Source organism: Pseudopipra pipra, chromosome Z (assembly GCF_036250125.1).
Source record: "Pseudopipra pipra isolate bDixPip1 chromosome Z, bDixPip1.hap1, whole genome shotgun sequence".
NCBI lineage: Eukaryota > Metazoa > Chordata > Aves > Passeriformes > Pipridae > Pseudopipra > Pseudopipra pipra.
Window position 1 is genome coordinate 37,345,560 of NC_087581.1, and position 22,244 is coordinate 37,367,803.

Sequence of the window (22,244 nt, forward strand, 5' to 3'; positions counted from 1 at the left end):
CTCTCTCATGCTACTTTAAACGTACCTCCATTTGACAGACCGGCTACGTCTGTGACTGATGCCTCACTGCCCATGGCCATGGAAACATACAGGGCATGGCATTGGCTCTGGTCTGCTAAAGGCCAAGGGGCCCTGGGCTGCATGTCATGTAGACCAGTTGCAAGGGGCTATACATAGTGGAGACCTCTGCTCCCTCACCAAACTTGTTTTAGCAAAGAAGATGTATTCCTCTTCATTTGTCTGAAATGTAAAGAAACATAATTTCAGCTGACAGATAACACAATCCAGAGCTCAAGTGAGTGGAAGGAGATTTCTTATATTCTTTGCTAGATGTGTTAGCTTTCCTGTTATGTAAAATAACATGGAAATCCAAGAGAGGAGAAGAGAAAATACATGACTTTCTTTTGCAAGAGAAATTACCTGTAAAGTCCTCCTGTTCCCATTGACAAGTCACAGGTTTTCTTTTCTCTATATATTATGAGGCTGGGTTTTCTGTCAGGACAATTAGAATAGGCACTCATCCTGCTGCTATTTAAAAAGCATTTAAAGTGTTCTCAAATCTGGCTGGGCTGTAGTTTAGTGTAATTTAGAGAGCAGTTCCAAGTAGGAGCACCATTGTTTGCATAAGCAAATCTCAATGCAAGGAGCATGGCACAGTCTCATTTGCATCCTTCCCTGGGATTTGGGGGGGTTGTCAGACCTTGAAAAATGATGAGAAGTCACCCAGACTGTGAAAACCTTATGACCTTTACACATGGAATAATTAGTGTTGTATAAACATACACTTTATGGTATTAGTACTTTGGAGAACAGAAGAACCAGGATACCAGAGGAGGTAATGTGTGGTCTGTAGTAAGCAGATTTTTTCAAGCTTGAAAAGTTAAGCACGTGTTATGTTAATGTGGAAACAGAGAAAGATTTTTTTTTCCCAGTGCATTTGCAACAAGACAAAACAAAAGCCATCTTTACTTTGCAATTTTTGAGGATCCTAAAAAAGCCTCACCATGTTCGGTCTTGCAAACCCTTCATGACTTCATTTGGTTGACCTATAAGTAAGAACTTGCAGGTCTTCTACTTGAAGCTAGTACAATATAATAATCTTTTGACTGCGTTGTGGCTGACATAGAGGATCTGTCACAGCCCAGGGATAAAGATGAATTTTCTGGGTATGCCTTGCACTCATATGCTGCCAATTACATCATAACACTGGAATTCTGAAACAGTGGCAGAGGCCAAGGGGGAAATGCCCAATAGGGACATAAGGCTCTGTATGTGGCATACCCTAGCAGAAAGGTGTGCCAGCCTGTCAGTGGAACAAAAGCAGAACAAAAGTGCCTCACCATGGAAGACGGCTGAAATGCTGAAGGAGAGCAAGTCTGTAAAAGGGAGTAGCCACTTTTTCAGGTTCGTTCATCTTTTATAATGTTTTGGTCATCTCTCCTGTCACATGGGGCTGTGGGACAGTATAATTGTTAGTGCTAACCCCTTCTGTGTTCCCAGAAGACAGAGGGCAAACTGAGGTTCTTTCCTTGTCAGTGCATAGGAAGACTTGAGACTTGTTTTCTCTTTTGTCTGGTGATTTTGTTTTTCAGTGAATAATGTGGGAATCCAATCAAAGGGTGAGGAAAGTTTCATATTTTGTTTGTTTGCAATGTCCAATGCCTTTATGTGTCATTTTTGGGTCCTCCTCAGAGATAGACAAACCCAAAACTTTTCTCTGTGTTTATAGTTCACTTATGGCAAAACTCAGGAAAGGAGGTGGTACACACAGAATCATAAGAGCAAATAACCATGTAGCAGCAAAGCCTTAACTGTATGCAGTTAAGGAAGCGGGCAGAGACTTAACCTTCTGCTTAGGAGTTTACCTCAGTTGGCCCAAAGAAAGCAAACTATAAGGTAAAAAATGCATAAGATTCAGCTTTCCTCACAGAAAGCCACACAGTGTACTGCAGCCTGAGAGAACTGTAGAAGGAAAAAAAAATATTAGGAAAAGGGTAAATAATATGCTCAGAAGTGATCTATAAAAGACTGATTTCTGTCATGTTCCTGTGATGTTTTCTCTAATGTTCCCTTTTCTTTCTATGCATAATTAGCTGCAACAGGGCAGACCTAGCCATCTAGTATGGCTGATCAGATGCTATGCTATCTTTCAGTAAAATAGTTCATCAAAAGGTGAAGACTGGATATGTGCTTAAGTTTTATATAAGGGGGTAGAATTTGGGACTGTGAGCCAAGAGTGTGGTTTATTCCTTCACAGGCTTAAAAGCTCCATTTACTTTTCATATTTCTTTTTGAAAGGCCACCAGTAAAAAGCTTCCTCATGTTGAGGTACAACATTATTTCCTTTTTCTTTTAAAATAAGAAGACAAAAAGCAAAGCAGAGAAAAGTACGTCAAAACCAGAGCAATCTCCTTTGAATTTCACCTTTATACCCACTTCCACCAGGCTTGAATATGACTCAGTCTCTGAATGTAAGTTTCTTTTAGGTCCTACTTCTCAGACTGGTGTCCTGGGATGCTTGTACTGGGCTGTGTGTATTTCTGAAAACAGAGATAGAAAAGAGTTAATATTTTGAAGACAGTATTTTTATTAGCCCTTCCCCCTCTGCAAGTGATATGAGACATGCTACATGGTACTCCCCCATCCTTTGCCGAGTACTTCTGTTTCTATAGCAAAGATCTCTAAAGGTTAGTATCATGCAGTTCATCATCTGAATTAAGAGAAGGGTGTTGATGGTGAGATCATAGTCTCCATGGAAGATGGACCAGATTTGTCGCTGTAAAATAATACCAACAGAGGTTTTATACAATAGCCTTTAAGTTGTACAATCATTAATCGTTTGGAAGAAGTGCATTGAGACTGGCATTTACAAATTAAGTGCATACATATCTGCAAAGGCAGTGTTTTGCCAAAATTCAAATACAGTTTTCTGCTTAAAGCAGATTTAATATACTGTGCTGAAAAGCTTTTAGGAGGCTGGAAGCAGCATAGAAAGAGAAATGCAGGGTGATTAATACCTGCTACATATTCTGAAAATAGAGGGCCAAATCTAGCTTTCAGCTATTGTGATATATTCCAATTGTTTTACCATGTGAAAGATCATTTTTAGGTTGCTAAGGCTTGAAGGCCTTGTGTACCTTAGTTTTAGTATGCAAGGGCAAACTTATGTATGGGTAAACTGTCAACTAATTATTATTTTTTTTCCCGAAGGGTGAATTTAGCTCATAAGGCTCATGCATTTAAAACAATGATAGCATTGTTATTGTAATTTATTCTTAAGTAATGTTTATTTGTGTGTAAGGGTCTAACCAAGTATGGCCTTATGTCAAGCTCAGAGAATGTTGGCCAAATAAACCAAATCAATTACAGTAAAAAAAGAGTAAAATCAAAGACCTCACCAGAAATCAATTATTAACCCCAAAAAATAGCAAACACTTGAGTTTCAGCCAAGTGAGAAGCGCCATGCAAGCTATAGCAAAATGAGTTTACAACGGGTAAGAGCTATGGTGCTCCTGCTGCTGTGGGCAGTTGGGAGAGGGATGGGCATCTTTCAAGGACCTGCAGCACTGTGTTACATAAGGAAGCCTAATTCTAACCCAGAAAGATAGAAATTCTGGGGTTTAAAGTATAGATCCTGTGAGGATTTAAGTTGTAAAAGAAGCAACTGAAAGGTTAAGCTGCACCAATCACAGATTTATTTGATTTTTCATCAGATGTATCTCCAGGCAAGTAAGAAGTAAGTGCCTGGGAATTATGCCATTCCTGTGATGATCAGTAGTTTGCCTTGCATAAATGCCTTCAGTTCTTCCTGGAAGATCACTTCCTATTTAATTTGACCATTAAATATCTCCTTAAGGTCCACTTAGACTCTGATGCCTATGAAAAACCTGACAAATCACTGATGGCCGCTCAAGGATAACTGTTTTACAACTGCTGAATTAAACTGTTGGGTTTTTTTCAAAGAAGCAAAAAATCAAAATGCTTCAGAAGCTGTATTTGCACAGGTAATGTGGCAAGGCCCAAGTGCCTTTCTGGCCTCATTCTGGATCCTCCACACTCAGTTTTCTATAGCCTGTACCAGGACCTTTCATTTAGAGTAGAGTACCTGGGGAGCACGTGTAAACATGCTGTTTATTTGCTTGTGCCTACAACGTCTGGGCACCAGTCTTGCATGAGCATTTGTTGCTGCTATATGGTAAAAATTAAACAACAATAGCACTACACAAAAATATATATAGAATAATAAGTAATGAATGTTGTATGTGATAAATACTTCAAATAATCAGAAATATGCAACTGAGCTGGCCTACTTCTGGACCCAGGCAAGGCTGGCAAGTTAAAAGGTTAAAAAAGGTTACCAAAAAAAAAAAAAGGCATTGTTATTGGCTTTTATTGCCATGTTAGAGAGTAGATACTTCAACGTGCCAAAATTTCTATTCTGGCAATAGCTTGTAGAAACTGTAGAGGTGCTGCTAGTGCATAACCAGATGGCCATCAGTCTAGACTTGCTCTCTGCTCTTCACAGTGATTTTGTATCCTTCTGCTATGGGATTCCATTGGAAACTCCACCCCCCCCTTTTATGTGGATGAGAAATGCTGTACAAATTTGGAATACTATCTAAACAATCACTTGGCCATTTACACCTGTTTTTTCTAGCAAGATCTTAGAAATATTTGAGTCTTCACAATTGCAATAGAAATAGTGGGAAAAGAAATAAAGAAACCTGCAAAATGTCTTTCTATGGCACCTCATGTCACATCACAAGCTGAGTCTTTTCTATGACTGCTTTTTTCTTATGCAACTGTGAGTATGTTTATAATATTAGCCTACCTGTTTGCTTGGCATCTTGAAGGTCTTCATTCTCTTCTCAGAGTCCTGGCACAACAAATTTCATCAGGACTGTTCCACATGTATACTGCTAGCAAAATTTTGGATAGTATTCTCAAAAGCAGACTCAGGAGATGATTTAAGTGGGCATGCAACACAACAGGATTTTCTAGTGTTGGTAGTTCAATGAGTGGTGATGGTGGAGCCTGTCTGCTGTGGCTCTTAGCGTCCGTCAAGCAGTGAGACTGTGTTTCAGCCTCCCCCTAAATCTTCTCTGCTGTTCTCATGAGGCGTGTGGGAACACATTTGAGACTTACAGCACTTATGGTGTTGTAATTGGGTGAGGTGTTCTAGATGAGACACTGTCATGCATACTACATAACTGTGTAATTTTTGTGCTCTTTAGGAAACCCAGCCTTAAAAGGACTGGCATAATATATGGATGTGCAGAGATACAGGGAGCTGATTTTGTGTTTTTATCACAACTCTGTCGAGAGAGAAAGACACAAAGAATGTGCCTTCCAGTTAGGAAAAACAACTGGAAACAACTTATTTTAAAGGGTTGTTGAAAATATTCCAGAGAAAAGTCATTAAAACAACTGGAGAGGATGTTTTCCTGGGAGGAGGGACTTCTGTCTCTTTGCCTCTCCAAGAAGAGTAAGAAGAGTGTTGATTATGTGTGTTTAATACCAGATCTTAAAAGGCTGCTAAACTATCAGAGAAAGTCTCCTGGAGCCCAAGGGAGGTGCAAGCCAGACAAGTTAATGATTAAGAGACAAAGAAAAAAGCATGCATTTTTATTAGCAATGAAAATGATTACACATTAAAACAAGTGGATAGTTCAGACTTTCAAATCAAGACTGGCGCAGTCACTTTCTGGAGGCAGTCTTCTGCTGAGCACAAGTCATTTAGCTCAGTACTATGCTCTGCGCAGTGTAGAAGGTCAGCTTCGGTAGTGTAATGGTCACATATGGGGGTAAAATGTTAAGACCTATTGTTTGTGACCAAGGGGAAACACTTTTACTCTGTCACGTTGAATTTTTTAATTATGGGCAGAAAGTTTTTGATAATTTATATGCTAAGTATCCTGCTGTCCATGGCTGGATTCAGTCAATCCAACTCAGTGATTTCAATGTGGTGAGGTGATCCTGAGTTGCCTGTTCTGCTGGGACCCATTCCAGAAAGTGGTGTGACCCTCTCTATTCAGCCTCATCATCAAAGATAGGTTACCTGGGGAGTGCAGTCTTGTGCCTGCAGATACGTTTTGCAGGATAAAGCTGATGTATCATTTCCAGTGTGACATGATGTTTCCTAGTGAGTGAAATACCTAGAAGTCCAACTCTCTTGGTGGGATGTCTCTGTGACCTTGAAATGAGAAGAGAGACTTTTTCTGCAGTATGCTCCTTATTGCCTTCTGATTCCCTGCAGTCATCCATGGGAGCTGCCTGCTTCTAAACATACAGCTGTGTGGTCATTATTTAACACCACAGCCTCTTTTCAGCATTTACCCTTCTTTAATTTGTTGTCTTGCTTCATATTCTATATTTCATTTCTCTCTGAAGTGTTTCAAGTCAGCCTTTAGCTTAATGGAACATATTTTTTGCAGTAATCAGTCAAGATTTTAAACCAGAGATGATATACTCTTAAAAGTACGAATAGCAGGTCAAGTGCAATTTCCATTTAGAATCAAAAGGAGGAAAATATATAGCTGCCATTTGAATGTTTGTCTGTGTTTGCCTATGAGACAATGTCATGAGATGACTTCTTTGTTTATTCCACCTCTTTGGCCAAATTCTGCTTTGTTTCTTCAGTGTAAATCCAGGATAATCTCTTGAATGTCAGCAGAGAGAATTTGCTTTATCCTGACACTAACTGAAATCAGATTTTGACCTGAATTTTCCAGTGCATCTGCTGCTGCAATATCCTCCTACTGAAGATGGTTTCATTATGGCTGGGGCCCTGAGTTTGCTAAATGGATCTTTTCCTTAGCTCATATAACCATCACATCTTATGTATTTGATTTACTTACATTGTTCTTACATTTAATCTCTGCCCATTTTGTCATATTTACTGTCATTTTTTATTTGTTTAGTTACACAATGCAGCTCAAAAAGGTTACAGGGGTGGATAGAGCGTAACAAGTTAAAATGGATTCTGTGCAGACCTCTTCTGCACCTTTCTGTGTCTCAGTTTTGACAGTTTGGTTTACAGGGGGGATTGTTCAGTCAAATGCTTGGCTTATATAAAAGTATTTAACAGCAGCTGTAAGTGTACTGCAGAGAAGTATTTGGTATGTTTTTTATTTATTTTTACTCTATTGTCCTTCAGGAGCTTTACAAAACCCCCCTTTGTACTGCTACGGCCAACACTTGGGTAGGATGGGCTCAAAATGGAGAGGACCCACACAAAATTCAGACTCAGTTCGTCACTGAGTCTTTGACAGCTGTGGAGAGAACCAAATGAAAAACTGCCTTTACTGGAATTTTCCTACTGATGCCAGTAGGACAGGTTCTCAGCCCCGTAACCTGTCTCTAGCATTTGTGTACTTTTTAAGATGGTAACACTGGTAACATGGAACTGAACTTTTCTTTCTGGGAAAGGAAGAGAGGCATTCTTCTGGCACTACTGGTAAAGCAGAGGGTAAGAGAATTCCCCAAGAGACAGGGTTGGATGACAAGTTTTTCAGGGAATATGAACTAGCCCTCATTTAATAGCAATTATTTTTAAAGCACAGGTCACAAGGTATGCCACACTCCAGAGCTCAGGTGGCATGCCAGGGCAGCAGTTCAGCCTCTGCCGGTCTGTGTTGTGACCAGTATTAGTAGAGGCAACAGATGCTGGTTAACTTCTGTCTATGGGGAAAAAAGGTATGTTTTGGTTCAGACCTATCTTGTGCTGACTGCATTTTTGGCTTTACTTGCAAAGCCAGTACTGAGGAGGAAGTGAACACAGAAAACAATTCCTGATGACTGCAGGGGAGCTGCTAGGGTAGCTGGCCAAACAAAGCATACCCATATAAATGCATCTCCACAACAAAACTTAAGCTTATGCTAGACCAGAGTTTGACAAAAGTGAAAAACATAAGTATCATGAAGTCTTATTTCATGTGTACCTGGCTATTAATGAGACAGAAGACTGGGGATTGGAGGAGGAGGCTGGCAATGCTCCACCCTGCAGCCACCAGCTGCAGGGACAGCAGTGAGCCCTGGTGAGTCTGGTGTGCTGCAGGGAGAATCCAGCTTTCCTCATGCTATACACAGGCTATGGAGGGCCTGCTTACACGCTGATGAGAGGTTTCTGGCAGGTGCCAGCTGGGTCTGGTGGAGATCTGCTCCTTGGGTGTGCTGCCCGCCTGACAGACCCCTGATGGATTTCTCACTTTTCGAGCTTACTCCAGCACCAGGTTTCCCTCGTGTGCAAGCATGTGAATACAAAGTGTATTTACATGCAGTGCTCTGGTTTTACGTTCTGTAGGCTTAGGGTGTGGGACGCACATATTTATCTCTTGTAGGCTGTGGTCCTTTTCTCCAAATGCTGGTGATAGGAATAGGGATAGGCTGTGCCATTTCTCCCCACTGTTGTTACCACCAGCACTCCATTTTCCATCTTTTAGACATGGAGGTAAGGTGGTTTTTGTACAGGTGATCACCCACTTTGGAACAGATTTGTGGCCAAATATGGCAACAGCAGTTGGTCTGCATAGATCCTAAATTACTGGCAGGGTTCAGTCCTGCAGTTAAGCAGCCAAGGGAAGATTCAAACCCTAGCAGAAGCCAGCTTGATGTCTGTGCACCCCAATTTAATTCACTGTGTCAAGGGTTTAAGTTGCAAACGGGCCTTTTCCAGGCGGGGGTTAATTTCAGTGTTTGCAAAGGCAGCTAAGTCCACTGAGGTTAAATTCATCAGTAGTTCTGTCTGTTTTGTACAGATTCAGCAACACAAGCTGCCCATCCGATTGGCAGCTAAACCGCTTTACTGAGCTTGAACATTGCAAACTGATAATGTACTGTACAAAATTTAGTACAGTCTCTTAAATATTAAAGGTTTTAATGGAAGCTTTTGCTGAAAAGAGTATGTAAAATAAGTTGAAAAGCTTGAGGACGTCAATGAAGTTTCTGTCCACTGTGTGGACTAAAACCTTTGTCCATCTTTTCTTTTACTTCAGAGTAATACTGTACATCATGTTTGCGAGAATAAAATTTATCTTATTGTAACTATATATAGCTCTGAGAAGGAAAGCAGTTGAAAAAGTGGTAAGTAAACCAGAGTATTAAGTTGTGTTTAGTTAAAAGAGGGCACATTTGATTTTCTTGGATTAGCCTAATTTTAAAACTTTTTGGCTTTGGACGAGAGTTCTGTTACTGTTAAAGGCACAAAATTAGAAGAGGTGTGAGAAAGGTTTGCTTTATTTTCTGATTAATTTTCTTAATTTTTTTTTAAAAAGCAGCATTGGCTCCTATGTGTTGCTCTGCAGCAGTCTTCCTAACATGATGATAACTGGCCTTTTCCCAGGTGACTCTGAATTCCACGTCTTCTTATCCAGCAAATGTGCTACCCTCCAACTATAAATAGTTAAGCTCAGTCTTTTTGCACAAAGCACTAATAAATGGCACATAGGGATTTTGATTCTTTCCACAGTACGCATCCTACTTTACAGGCAAGCTTGTCTCCATGTGGCTGTAAGCACGGACTCCGTCTCATCCTGGCCTTGCCACTCCTTTCTGACCTCCATTTTGTCTTCTTTTCACAGTTGTGCATCACATCAAGCGCCACAATATTGTTCTTAAAAGAGAACTGGGAGAAGGAGCCTTTGGGAAAGTGTTTCTGGCAGAATGCTATAACCTGTGTCCTGAGCAGAGCAAGATCTTGGTGGCAGTGAAGGTAAAAGAATCTAGGGTTTCCATTACTAATTCATGGTTGCAACTAATGCTATTTTATTTGTAATTTATCGTCTTTGCCTATTCCATAATACAGTGTAACTGTTCTGATATGTGTGGAAAAGTTCACAAGGCTAATTGAGTGTTAAGAGAATGCAGTATTTGATCTAGTTGTGGATTATAAAATGAGATCTGAATCTTATAAGAAAAAAGAGGAAAACAGATTTGTCACAAGGGGGCAAAATCTTTTATGATCTATCTAGAGTACAATTAGTGAAAAATAATGTCTAGGTCATTAAAAATACAAGTGACATATGTGTTCCGTGTCTAAAAAACTAATCTATTAGTAGCTAAGTGAATAGGTTATGTGTATAATTTGTAGGCAAAGAATGGCTTTGTTTTTCAGGACTATGACATTCTTCAAGTCAACAACTGAAATTATCTGAGGGTAATTGTCATTAATATTGTTGCCAGGAATATTAAAACAAACTTGTGAATAGTATTGTCATGTACTGTTAAACACTGGCAGTATGGAAATCCAAAAGTCATCATATGTCAGACCTGGAGGAGTGATTCTTGATTATATACAGCTCCAATCAATGATCCCGAAATAAAGTCCAAAGGATGAGGAAAATGCACAAAAACATGTTTGGAGTTTCAAGTATACAGACAACTTTTACATTTCTGAGGGGGGGGGGGAAGATTTGTCTGATTCTCCTAAAAGGCAAAGAGCACCTGCTATGTTGGGAATCTACCAAGGATTAAAAAGATTTCAAGATTGATCTCAGAGCTTGGAGACCAAGCCTGCTTCACTGCACCAAGTCTTTTCATCCCCCTAAAATTCAAGAGCTCAGGTTGGCTGTTGATTTCAGCTCAGGATGTAGCTAGAAAACAATATTGGTGAAATTACTCTCTCAAAATTTGCAAAGTTTCCCTGGAAACAAACTCTTATCTCCATCTGTAGTGTTCTGCCAAAAACTGAACAAGGTGTCCAGCATTTGAAGTATCTCATTAGATGCAGATGGAATAGATGTTTGGAATTTGAGCTGTGCCTAGGGGAAAATAATTTTATCTGACCAGTCAGAGTTAGGCAACCATGTGTACATGGATGAAACCATACAGTAAAAGAAACGGAGTAGATCATATTTTTGAATTTGGTAACAAGAAGTAGAGTTTTGGACTTGACAGTGAGAGAACATGAAAGGAGGATAGACCTATTGAGTGCTCAATCAAAAATAACACATTTTTGGGTTTGCCAAGGTTACAGTCTTTATGATACTTGGGAGTTGTTCGGTCATGTTGACTCGTGAGAAAAAATTAAGCCCTGAAGGGAGATAGTATAGACATAGGGAGAAAGCAAGAGATAGGAGATGACAAAACTAGATCTGAATTAATTTTCTATTGTGTTTTGGTGAAACTACAGTGGAAATTGCCTTTCCTCTATCACTTTAGGGAACTCCTTGATAGCAAAATAAAAATACTTCTATTCACTTGCTTTGTTTCAAAGTCCTGACCGAATGGAGCCTAGCACTTCTGCTATTCAATGCTACACTGCACTTCCTCTCTGCGTAGTTCAAAAGGAAAAGCATTCAGCCTTTAAAGGTAGAGATGTCTCCATGGATTTAGATGAGAAATTTGTCAGTTTTCTGGACAAGTTGCCATACCTTCTTCTTTTTTTTTTTCTTTTTTTTTTTACCAAATCCACTCTTTGTAGTGTCCTTAATAAACATCTTGCGGGCAGCTGTGAGAAGAATTATCTCTGGGGACAGGTTATGCCCATTTTATGTTTCTGCCATTGGCTCTTAAAGACGTGACTCTGGCTGCTGTTAAAGAGCAAATTTTTTGGTGAACTGAGCCACTGGATTGATTGTTATGTAAGAGGTGTTAATTGCCTAACACTTCTCTCTTTTCCTGTGGTACCAACATAGATCACAAGTATCCTTCAGTCACAGTGGAGGTCAAGGGATGGGACCTAACTGGAGTGCAGACAGCTATCCAGAGGACTGTGTTTGGACCCCACTGCTGAGCACAGGATTTGGCAGTGTCTTAGTTTTAGTCTTAGAGGAGCAGACTTTGATGCCAGCAGCAACAGCAGCTCCTCCTGACACACAGCAAGGGCTTTAGAGAGCTTTAGCCCATGGGCAAAACCAGAACACATCCATCACCATGATGTAGATTTGGTGAGACCAGTGGAATATGTACTTGGTGAGGAGTAAGAGCTAGTGCCAAGGGAATTTCATCAGCAAGGAGACACAGTCTCACCTGCACAATGTCCCTCAGGATGCTGGTGGTCCCTGGCAGCTGCCTGTGCCTGCCAGTTGCTGGACAACTGTAAGGTTCATGCCTGGCTCTGAGCATCCCTCCTTATTACTCAACATGTTTGCTTCTTCTTTTCAGCCAGCTGGTATCCAAAATGCTGACATGCTGCAGCAAATTATTTAGGAGCTAAGAGGCCCAGAAAACTCTGGGAAGATAAAAAAAGATCAGGCTTAGCATAAACAACACCAAGAACTTGAGCTTTTGCTCCTTGGGAGAGGAGAAAGACAATTTGTTTAAATTAGTTTTGATTAGTTTAGTCTTTTGAGGGCAGCACGGAATGTTTAGAAATGCTTGCCATGGGACAAACCCTGTGAGCATGGGCATTGTACTAGCTTTCCCTCATGTGAGTTACCACATTGTTTCAGCACACTATTTGCTGTAGGCACTTTTAGAGAACAGAAGGCGGAGGAAGGAAAAGTTACTCTTTCCTTGAGAGGCATTTTGGTGTGCCACTGTGGTTGTTCAGGCCTGGCTCAGTGCTGTCTCCTCATAGGATTGGATCCCCAGGCATAATCTCGCACTAGTTTAGCCTATCCAGAGCTGGAAGTGAGGCTGACTGACAAGGCACAGGTTAGCAGCTGCCTCTTGCTCCCTTGGGAGGTTGGAAGGGGATTCACCCTGTTCTGCTCAAGGATAGAGCTCAGCTAGCAGACTGCTATGTGCATGAGATCAAGAACATTTCCATGGCACCCGCACAGGAAAACCAAAGGTTTCCAAATCTTTGGATCTTCATTTCCAAGAAGGTGGAAAACCACCCCTTCATTTCTTGAGAACACATACCGCTCAGCTTTGTATGGTGTTGAGGAGCAGTAGCAATGGTTTCATAGGGGAAGGCTGGAACAGTAGAAAGGTCATATGTCATGAGAATTTCGATACCAAGTCCTACTGATGTTGGTGACAACCATATCCTCCTCTTCTTGCTCTGACTTGCCCATGAATGCAGCTTTGTGGTGTCAGCGTGGGGTAAGGAGCTGGCAGTTCACACTCACTACAGAGCACAAGTCTGCACAGACCAGATGGACATGGACTATGTAGAGGAGACTAAGCAAGGGGTAGTGGTCCAACTGTCACAATGATGAACTCGGCAGATGTGGAGCTTCTATGAGAGCCGGGAGCTCCCTCTGTTGCCCAAGGAAGCCTATCCCTCTTCCTTAATGCTGGCTTGAGTGGCTGGAAAGTACATGTGGTTGAATCTCAGATCCTACTTGGGAACACCTCGTGTCGACTGGTTGAGAGTGCTTTGTATGCAGAGCTTTGGCATAGTTGACAGTAATGATAATAGTAATTAATATGTCTTTTTCTCTTTTAGTGCTCTTACGGTTTTATTTTCGTTTTATTTTTTTGTCTTGTGCTGAGATCAAGTTAAATGCATTAGTCAGTGTCATTTCTAAGTAAATTCTACATACTTATAATTTTTTTCACCTTCCAGTCTCCTCTTTGCCTGACTGTGCCAGCTCTCTCTCATGCATTGCGTCTATTCTGTGCACTGCATGAAATAACAAAAAGGAGATTTTGCAATGGTGGGTGATAAATACTGCATGAGTTTTACCTGAATTTTAGACCTTTCTGCATTTTGCTGTTTGACAGAAAATGCAGAATTGCCATGGCAACTGCTCTGTCATACGATAATTTTGCAGTTTCTGTGAGATAAAAAGCGTCTTCTCAAATATGCAATATGTCATCCTCACAGGGCATAGCTGTCAGCATTTTTACTGTCCTTCCAGGGAAAGAGCCCACTGGAAAGAGGATCAGCCTCTGTTTCTCCCTGTCAGTTTTTTTCCAGGTTGCTTTTATTTAAAAATTGGTTTTATATGAATTGTTTTTCTAATTCTGTTGAGAGGAATTACAGTCCAATCACTTTATACATTAAACTACCAGAGGAAACTCAAATGACAATAGAATTATTCCCCGTGGTTTCATTACATATAATGTAGACTGGACTGTGGGTTGGTGCCTGTATCATGTTAAAGCCACATCCCAGAGCTTGGAAGTGTCTTCATTCAGTTCAGACGTGATTGTGTGTAGACCATAGTGGGCAGCAAATTTGATATACATGATATAGCTGTGTATACTGACTTATCGTGCCTAGTGAAGCCTTGACGATGCAATATCCTTGTTGCATCATTATTGGTAAAACTTATGGAAGAAGGATTCTGGGCCTGAAGGCATTTAAGATTCTTAAGTCCATCCCTCAGGGAAGGGACAGCTGTGGCATAAGTGATTTCTCTTGCCTCTAGAATCCACAGAGCCTGAAATCCACAGGGAAAAGCCCATGAACTTGGAAGACAGCTATCTAATCTGCCCTGCTCCTTGTTCCCCCATCTGAATCTTGTTGTGGTAGCTTTTCATTTTCAAGACCTGGGGTTGCAGTTTCACAAGTAAAGCAAGTGTTTTTTAATGACAGTTATCTACTAGTCTGTACGTTGCACGTGCATACATATAATATTAGAAAAATGGGCAGAATTGTCCCTATGGAACAAAAATCTTGAACAAACCATGACTATTGTAGCTGAAAATTCAGTTTGTTGGTAGAATGATTGCACAGTATCAGTTTGTTCTGTGTCTCTTCTGATGAATGTGGTTGATCCCATGCTCTGTATATTAATTCAGGATGGAAAATAAAGTGACTAGATGGCCAGGAAAAAGCATCTTTAGCTAAAACTTTGCAACTACTTTTGTGTCTTGTCTTCTATTGTGTTCAGCCTAGGTATTGTTAAAATCCAGATGTAGAGAGCCCAGACAGCAGTTTCTGTGAAGAATAATTTGTGAACATTGGTAACTTGCCATCTTTCCTTTGCAGTTTTAAAAATATTGTTTGAACTATTATAGTGCAACCACTATACCACTTGAATATAGAGTCTATTAGTGGTTTATTGCCAATTATAATTATTCCTCATTTAACTGGTGTCGGAACTTCCTTTTTTTTTGGTGCATGAAAGTGTTGCTTTGCTCATGAACTGTAGTTCTTAAGAAGAAATCTGAAACAACCTGTGTTTGACAGTTTAATTAGTATTATTTCATTATACAACATTTAAGCCTCCTATTTGATCCAGTGTTGATATATTTCTTTCAAAATTAAAATGTGCAAGAATTTAGAGCTGTATAAATAAAAAGGGGTAAGAAAAAGTGACACTCCAGAATTCTGATCTGCATCTGCCTTCCTCTCTGCCTATCACTTCAAGAGTGATCCTGCAGTTACTTATGCCTAATTTTAGGCATGTGAATAGATTTACAGAACTTCAAAGGAGTTTCTGGCTCAGGTTTTAAGTTCCGACCCAGGGACATAAGCTTGTGTAAATCTACCTAATGTGTAGCACACCATAGGGACTAACAGCAACAACGACGTTAATAATACATAAAGAATACATCTATGTTACCACCAAGTATTTTAAACAAGCAGAGTTTTATTTTAAGGAACTAACAAGAAAGGTAAATGCAAACAGAATACTAGGTGTTCCATAAGTTAAATGCTAAAGCATACAAACCAGCTGTGTATGAGTATATTTTTGGATGAGATCAGTTTATTTGCTCTGTGTTTGGAAAACACTTGCCACAGCAAGAGCATGAGTATTCCTACATCCTCTTACAAGAAAAATGTTGTTTAGGATAACGTGGCAGGGGAATGAAAACTCTACTGCCATTTTTTAATTGCGCTTAAGGATCACATCTGCATTTCTAAAAGAGGTATTAAGAAAATACTTACTTCATCCTCTGTGCTGTAGAATGTTGGTGTCTTACCCTTACAGTGCTGTCCTACATGTTCCCTACCTTCTGTGAACATCTGTCCTTTACATTTTCATTTTCTCCATCAGACACTGAAGGATGCCAGCGACAATGCCCGCAAGGACTTCCACCGTGAGGCAGAGCTGCTCACTAACCTGCAGCATGAGCACATTGTCAAGTTCTATGGTGTCTGTGTTGAGGGTGATCCGCTCATCATGGTCTTTGAATATATGAAGCATGGAGATCTTAACAAATTCCTCAGGTAAACCCATGAACATATATTGTGCTGCTGAGCCAAATGTGGGCAGAGAAGGTAGGTGTTACTGGTACTTAATGTCAAATTAACTACTACCACTGGCAAATACTGACATCTAGGAGTACAAACTATGTGACTCTCGTCTTCTGTACTGGGATGTGGGGCTCTGTCTCTTTGCCTGTTTGGAAGTACCATTAAGTCAAGCCTTATGCTTTTTACCAAACAAATGTGAACCAAAGAAATATTGTTTCCAATATATTTCAGTGTATTCTGAAATGTTTGGTTATAAATCCTACAGTAGGAATCATTTTCTTGCAGGCTTTCTGATAGCACTTGGAAGATCCCACTCAACACCTATCACTATCTGTAGGCGTCTAAGAGCTTTTGAGGTCTAAACCCTTTTCTCTTCCCTCTTCTCAGTGTTTTGGAAAGACTACCATAAGTCTACAACAAAAAAAATGTGAGCCATGGAAGCTTTTGTAAATTGGAAAATGCTGCATCTTGGGGTCTGGATTAGGGCTTTATTTCATAAAACTGTTCAGGAATGTGCATCAGAAATTGAAATTTGACAGTAAAGCAGTCATAAATAAATAGATGATATCTAAGATTCACAATAATAGGTAACTTATGAACCTGGAAGTTGTGAACAGAGGCTTCATATATATGCTATTTCCACTAGCCTGCACTCATTAACATAAAAATAAGCAGTTAAGGCATAGCTTTTGCTACTATATTAAAAATATAAGGGACTGTTGTTTCAGCGCCTTCTATGTAATTTTCATCAAAATATATCATAAAGACATTTCAACATACAGAGGTCTCTCCTGCTGAAGATAACTAGAAGTTACCACCACTTCAGAAAGATATCTGTAACAAAGCTGTAAAACAATCAAACCTGATGTCCCTTTAAGTGTGTTCATGTTTTCTGTATGGTTGAAATGACTAGTGATTACTAGTGTCACCATATATGCACTTTCGGTAGCCTATGTGAAATGAGTTTGCTGTCTTTCTGATCTCTTGAACAAATAGCCACATCATAAAAACCAGTGACAACAATTAGCATGTTCCCTTATTGGCAGGGCTGGCAGGTTTGGCCTGGAGACTGGGTTCTGAACTGGGGATGCAGAGCAAAAACTGCTACTTTTCCCAGACTGATTGTCTCTCTGGCAGAGGATTTAAATATATTTAAGAATTCAGGGCATTTATATTGGCCTGATTGGTCTTCTGCTGTGAATCAGAAGTTTGGGGAAACTGCAATTTCCCTAGATGCCATTCCAGTATGTTTACAGAACACTGAATTTCCATTAGAAGAAGCCAGATTCTCAGCTGATGAGAAATAATTTCTTATTTCATAAGAAATACTTAAGCTTTGATTCTTTTTGATTGGCCTTTTCTGACCTTTTAACTCTGATTTTGAATTATTGTACAGAAAAGTAGTTCAGCAGACAGTATATTTCCTACATAAAGTGATTATGCTGGGACAAGCTGTTAAACCTCGGCTCCAGTTTGTCCTTCCTCTCGTATTTGTTGCAGCTTGTGCTGCAGACCACAGGTTTGTAGCAAAGCAGGGTAAAAGAGCCTTTATTTCTTACCCTGCAGCGCCGCCAAAGGCTGTTGGGGAAAAATTGATCCAAAAGTTTAACCCAAATGAGCCTGGCTGTCTGCATGCAGCCAAAGGCTGTGTAGGTCTAGGACTAAAGCCTCAAAGTCATGCCTGCCCAGTGCTTGTTCTGACTAGGGGAGTCTGTTGTCACTGCAGAGAATATCTCTGTCAGTGTTCCTGGCTGTTATAGACACTGAGGATCACCTCATTTATGACCAGCACCAAGAGAACAAGCAAAGTGGATGGAGCATTAGGAATAATCTAAAAGTTTCATTAGACACAGACCATGTTCTCATGAAGGCTAGCAAAATGTGATGAGTTCTCTAATTTAGCTACTCAGAGTTTCATGTCTGAGAACAGTTATTAAAAAATCCATGCATGATAAAGGTACAATGTGTTTCAGTAGGAATTTGCCTGTGAGTTTTAGTTGGAGATTTCTTATCCTCCCATTTATTCCCCTCTACCAACTACACCAGGTGAATGGCTGCATGTACATACCCTGTGGCAGAGAACTGGCTTTGCCTGGTACCAGATGCAGTCCCAGCAGTGCTACACACCCTCCATTTTCTTTTGTGTCACTTTTCTCATGAAATTCTTCCCTTGGGGCAATTTTAATATTATGTTTCTGATAGGTAGTGTCAGAACTGATCTCACAGATTCGATTAATTTGCAACTCTTTTCCAGATTCCTGCACCCTTCCCCTAGAGATAAATTAAGGCCTCACCTCTGTTGATTAGGAAGGCAATTCTCTGAAACTCCCCTTTATAGGAAGGAAGGGCTTTGAGAGGAATAAAAATCAGTTCTAGAGCATTTTTCAAAAGCAAAAGTTGATGAGGGAAAAAGAGAGGTGGTCTCTTAGAAAGAATAGTCTTCAGAAAAGGAATAAAAAAGGCTTCTGAAAACACAGGAAAATTGAATGAAAGGGAAAGGGTATTCAGAATATTATAAGCTGTATCAAGTGAAGAATGATTGCCAGATGATCCTGCTAATTGGATAAGGATTAGCTAGTAATTCTTACTGTAAAATGTTGTGCATATAGTATCTTCAAGATACTAGGATGTACGTGCATTTCAGACCTAACAGAGTTAAGACGAGTGAAGCACATGTGTCCCAGTACTTCACTGGGCCTTTCTAATGCAAAACTTCTCTGTTTTTGCTGGAGTGCATAGAAGTATTCTCCTTAATCAGTTGATTGTTGCATCTTAGAGACTTGCTACCTTGTATTTCTGAAACTGTTTTTTTACTGTTTCAAATAGTGTGTGTTTTGTGTCCTCATCCTATCCTCAGGAATTCCCACCTCAGATAGGACTCACCTTTGGTGATGAAATAAGCAAAAATTCTTTCCTGCTGTGCATTTGGATAGGAAACTAGAAGTATAAATCTAAGATTGCTGCCCTTGTTTCTCAGAAGGAAGTGAGCTTTTTCTTCTTAAAGAAAAGATGGAAGGGGTCACTGTCGTTTCTCCCTCTAGAAATCAAGGCATGCCAGTCATAGGAAAGGTGATGCTATGCATGCCACTTCATTGCCTTTCCCTCAATTGTCTTTCACACTTATAGTGTTACTAAACAGGTGTTTTTGTCAGCCTTTCTCTGGATTACTAGATTGGAACAGGAGAAAGGTGGTGTTTTCTGACAGATGGCTATTATTGTGAACACATGTGCCTTATTTCCTTGAGTAATACATATCCTATTGTGTAAGGCTCTTCACACCACCTATCTTTCCCACAATGAAGGAAATAGCAAATGAAAAAAGCCAAGATACAATTTTTTCCCTATTTCACCAAGGAATTTGTAGCGCTTTTGACTGCATTGTGTGGATTTAAACTCACTAATGCCCTTTACCTCTCCATTTTACAAGTGGCCTGTCAGTTTACCCACTTGTGTTTTGGTGCAGGGCGCATGGACCAGATGCAGGACTGATGGCAGAAGGCAACCGTCCTGCTGAGCTGACCCAATCCCAGATGCTTCACATTGCCCAGCAGATTGCATCTGGTATGGTTTACCTGGCATCACAGCACTTCGTGCATCGGGATCTTGCTACCCGGAATTGTCTGGTTGGTGAAAACCTACTGGTGAAGATTGGGGATTTTGGGATGTCTAGAGATGTGTACAGCACAGACTACTATCGGGTAAGTGAACTGCTGTAATAGGAAATAACCTAGGTCTTGTTCAGTCTTATTACCACATTGGTGTGACTGATTCTGCTTTTATACTCAACCGTCTGTCTGTCAAGTAATTTAGAGGCTGGCATATGGAGAACCTGCTTTTGAGTTAAAAAGTTTTGGTAAATTTGGAGTTAGTCAGGGTAAGATTGTTATGTCTTGTTTTTTATATATGTTGGGTTTAGATTTTGATAATAAATCACAGAAAGGTCTTTTTCTCTGGGCAAAAATTTTGCATTGGCTTTAGTGAAGAAAAAGCAGCAGACGAAAATGAAGAGTTGGTAATCGAATTTGGTTCAACACTTTGAAGTTATTAAAATATGTTCTTAAATATTGCAAAGAAAAATGGAAATTTTGACTTTGGGGAGATTTAGAATGTTTCAGTTAACTAGAGAAAGTGTAAGTACTGGACAACAGCATGACCAGTTATTTTACTCAAAAAGAAACTAGGTGAGAAATTTTATACACTCAGCACCTGAAAAGCTGTCATTAAGCTTTTCCTGCCTTCAGCCAGGGCTTTAGACCTACTTCTTATGGTTGAAAAGTTGTTTTGCAGAGGGTAGGAATAGCTGGTTGCGCTTGTTCATTCTTGCTGGTTTTGCTGAATGTGGTTGCCATAAAATGATGTCTGAAGTTTCCAAAGACCTTCTAGAATTGCTGGGATAAACATAACTGTGTGCATTAATTACTGTTGTTGACACTATCTTGGTGCTATGTGGCAAGTCATGTAGTTGACAGCATTTGTTGTTTGCTATCACATTTGTAATTTCATGATTGGAACTTAAGCTGTCAGGTGTTTGTAGCTTGGGAAAGGCAATCCATGGCCAAGCTGTTAATTTACAAACCCTAGAGTTTATCCTGTAAGATAAACTAACTCATCATCTTTAACCACATGTTATGTATCTGCCTCTCACATGACTTGTTGTCAGTGAATTCCTTAGAGATAAAATAAAGGCCTCTTTCTTAGCCACTCAATTTGGGCTGCTGTGTTAGTAAAGGAGAGTGTCACCTCAGCATCAGTGTTTGTGAGATGTCTGGAAAGAAATTGTCTCTACATCTGGCTAAGGCTGAACAGGGAAGCTACACACAAGAATTATTGATGAATGCTGATTCACTTGACAACTGAGAAGTAAGTCTCCCCTGTTAATGGTCTTTTCTTTCAAAGACAAACCTAGTATTTAGTAAGCATATGATCCAGATTCCTCTTATAAATTGTTATTTTGGAAACTTGGCACTTCGAGTTATTTGATCAATGTAAAACAAGCCTGACTGCACTTTAGAACTTAGAAAAAATATAGAGGATGGTAATCAGTGCGTCTGTGTGCAAGGACACCAGTGAACACCAAGGGCCAAGGTTTCTTATTTTGCATCTGATTTTGCATATTGCATTTTTGCAGTACTTGTTGGGACTGAAGGCATCTCTGTTCTGTACTTCAGTGTTTACCATGTTAGTTGTTACATTTAAGAATGAAAGTGTATGCTGAACAGTGACTGTTGCAAAGATCTTTACAATCAGAGGCAGCATTTTTAAACATATGCACTGCTTATTTTTGGAAAAAAATAGTAACTCCCTGCTACATAAAAACTACCTGCAAAAAGGGATAGAAACTCAGTAATCGTAGGGGCTTCCAGGAAACAACTGAGGCCTGACTTAGGTGCATGATAATGTACTGACTCTGGCATCATCTTACCTGCTCATATACCTCTGGATTTAATCCTTGAGTCTTACACATGAGTATTCAAGCAAATCTTCTACCCAGTGAAACATGGATTTAGAACAAGACCCATGACCTGGAGAAAGCAGCAGTTCACCAAAGGAAATTCTGCGTAACCCGGATAGTCCTTCGATACCTCTCAAAAGACCTCGTTCAAGGGGTACACTGCATTTCCCACTGCCTCTTATACAGAATCACTCTCTTCTTTCCTTCTTCTCTCCATCATCATCACTTACTTTTGAGGTCAAGGAGGGGTTTTGTGTGATCCACTATGTAACAAAGGAAAAGGAAGAGGGAGCAGTGCGAAGAGGGTGCAATCATGGATGTGAGGGAGGGAACAAGTAAGGTGGGCAGGTGTGGTAGTGTGGCCTAGGCCTTCCTTGGTGACCAGTTTGTAACCAAGGAAGGGTCCAGATTTACCCAGTATTCCCTATAATTTTTACGTAAGCCAGGCTATAAGAAGAAAGGAGGAGAAGCCTTTGCTCTCTTTCCTTCCGGCGGCTTGGAGGTGCAGGTTCCCTGCTGTTGAGTCTGCCGTGTTGGGGAACGAGGCCTGGTAAGGCCTTGTTGACCTTGGGAGATGGAGGTTGCCGGCGATCATTCCAGAGCGGTTGTCCTCGGTTGTCCCAAGGACAGTAGTGAGATATTTCTTTGTTAACTCTTTTAGTTGTTAGATATTGGGCTACTAATTGGGATATATATATTTTATTTTGGTTTTGTTCCTTTTTCCCTTCCCCCTTCCCGTTCCCTTGTGAAATTGTA

General features: G+C 40.2%; 1 protein-coding gene and 1 long non-coding RNA gene across 5 annotated transcripts in view; one reads left to right on the forward strand and one right to left on the reverse strand.

The window, feature by feature from the left end:
* The window catches only part of NTRK2 (neurotrophic receptor tyrosine kinase 2), a 203,686-nt gene that overhangs the window by 137,690 nt on the left and 43,752 nt on the right, over positions 1-22,244 (forward strand). For all 3 annotated transcript variants that reach the window (XM_064643024.1, XM_064643023.1, XM_064643025.1), the window contains 3 exons: positions 9,579-9,709; positions 15,837-16,009; positions 19,500-19,734. In XM_064643024.1, coding sequence (XP_064499094.1) covers positions 9,579-9,709; positions 15,837-16,009; positions 19,500-19,734 — 539 coding nt within the window. The remainder of the gene's footprint in view (positions 1-9,578; positions 9,710-15,836; positions 16,010-19,499; positions 19,735-22,244) is intronic.
* LOC135407727 (uncharacterized) lies at positions 30-15,906 on the reverse strand. 2 transcript variants are annotated; one of them, XR_010426991.1, is made up of 3 exons: positions 15,793-15,906; positions 2,437-2,540; positions 30-240 (listed from the first exon to the last, which is right to left on the reverse strand). It is a non-coding gene; the product is annotated as an uncharacterized LOC135407727 (long non-coding RNA). The 2 variants fall into 2 exon arrangements; XR_010426992.1 differs by having other exon boundaries at positions 15,728-15,841.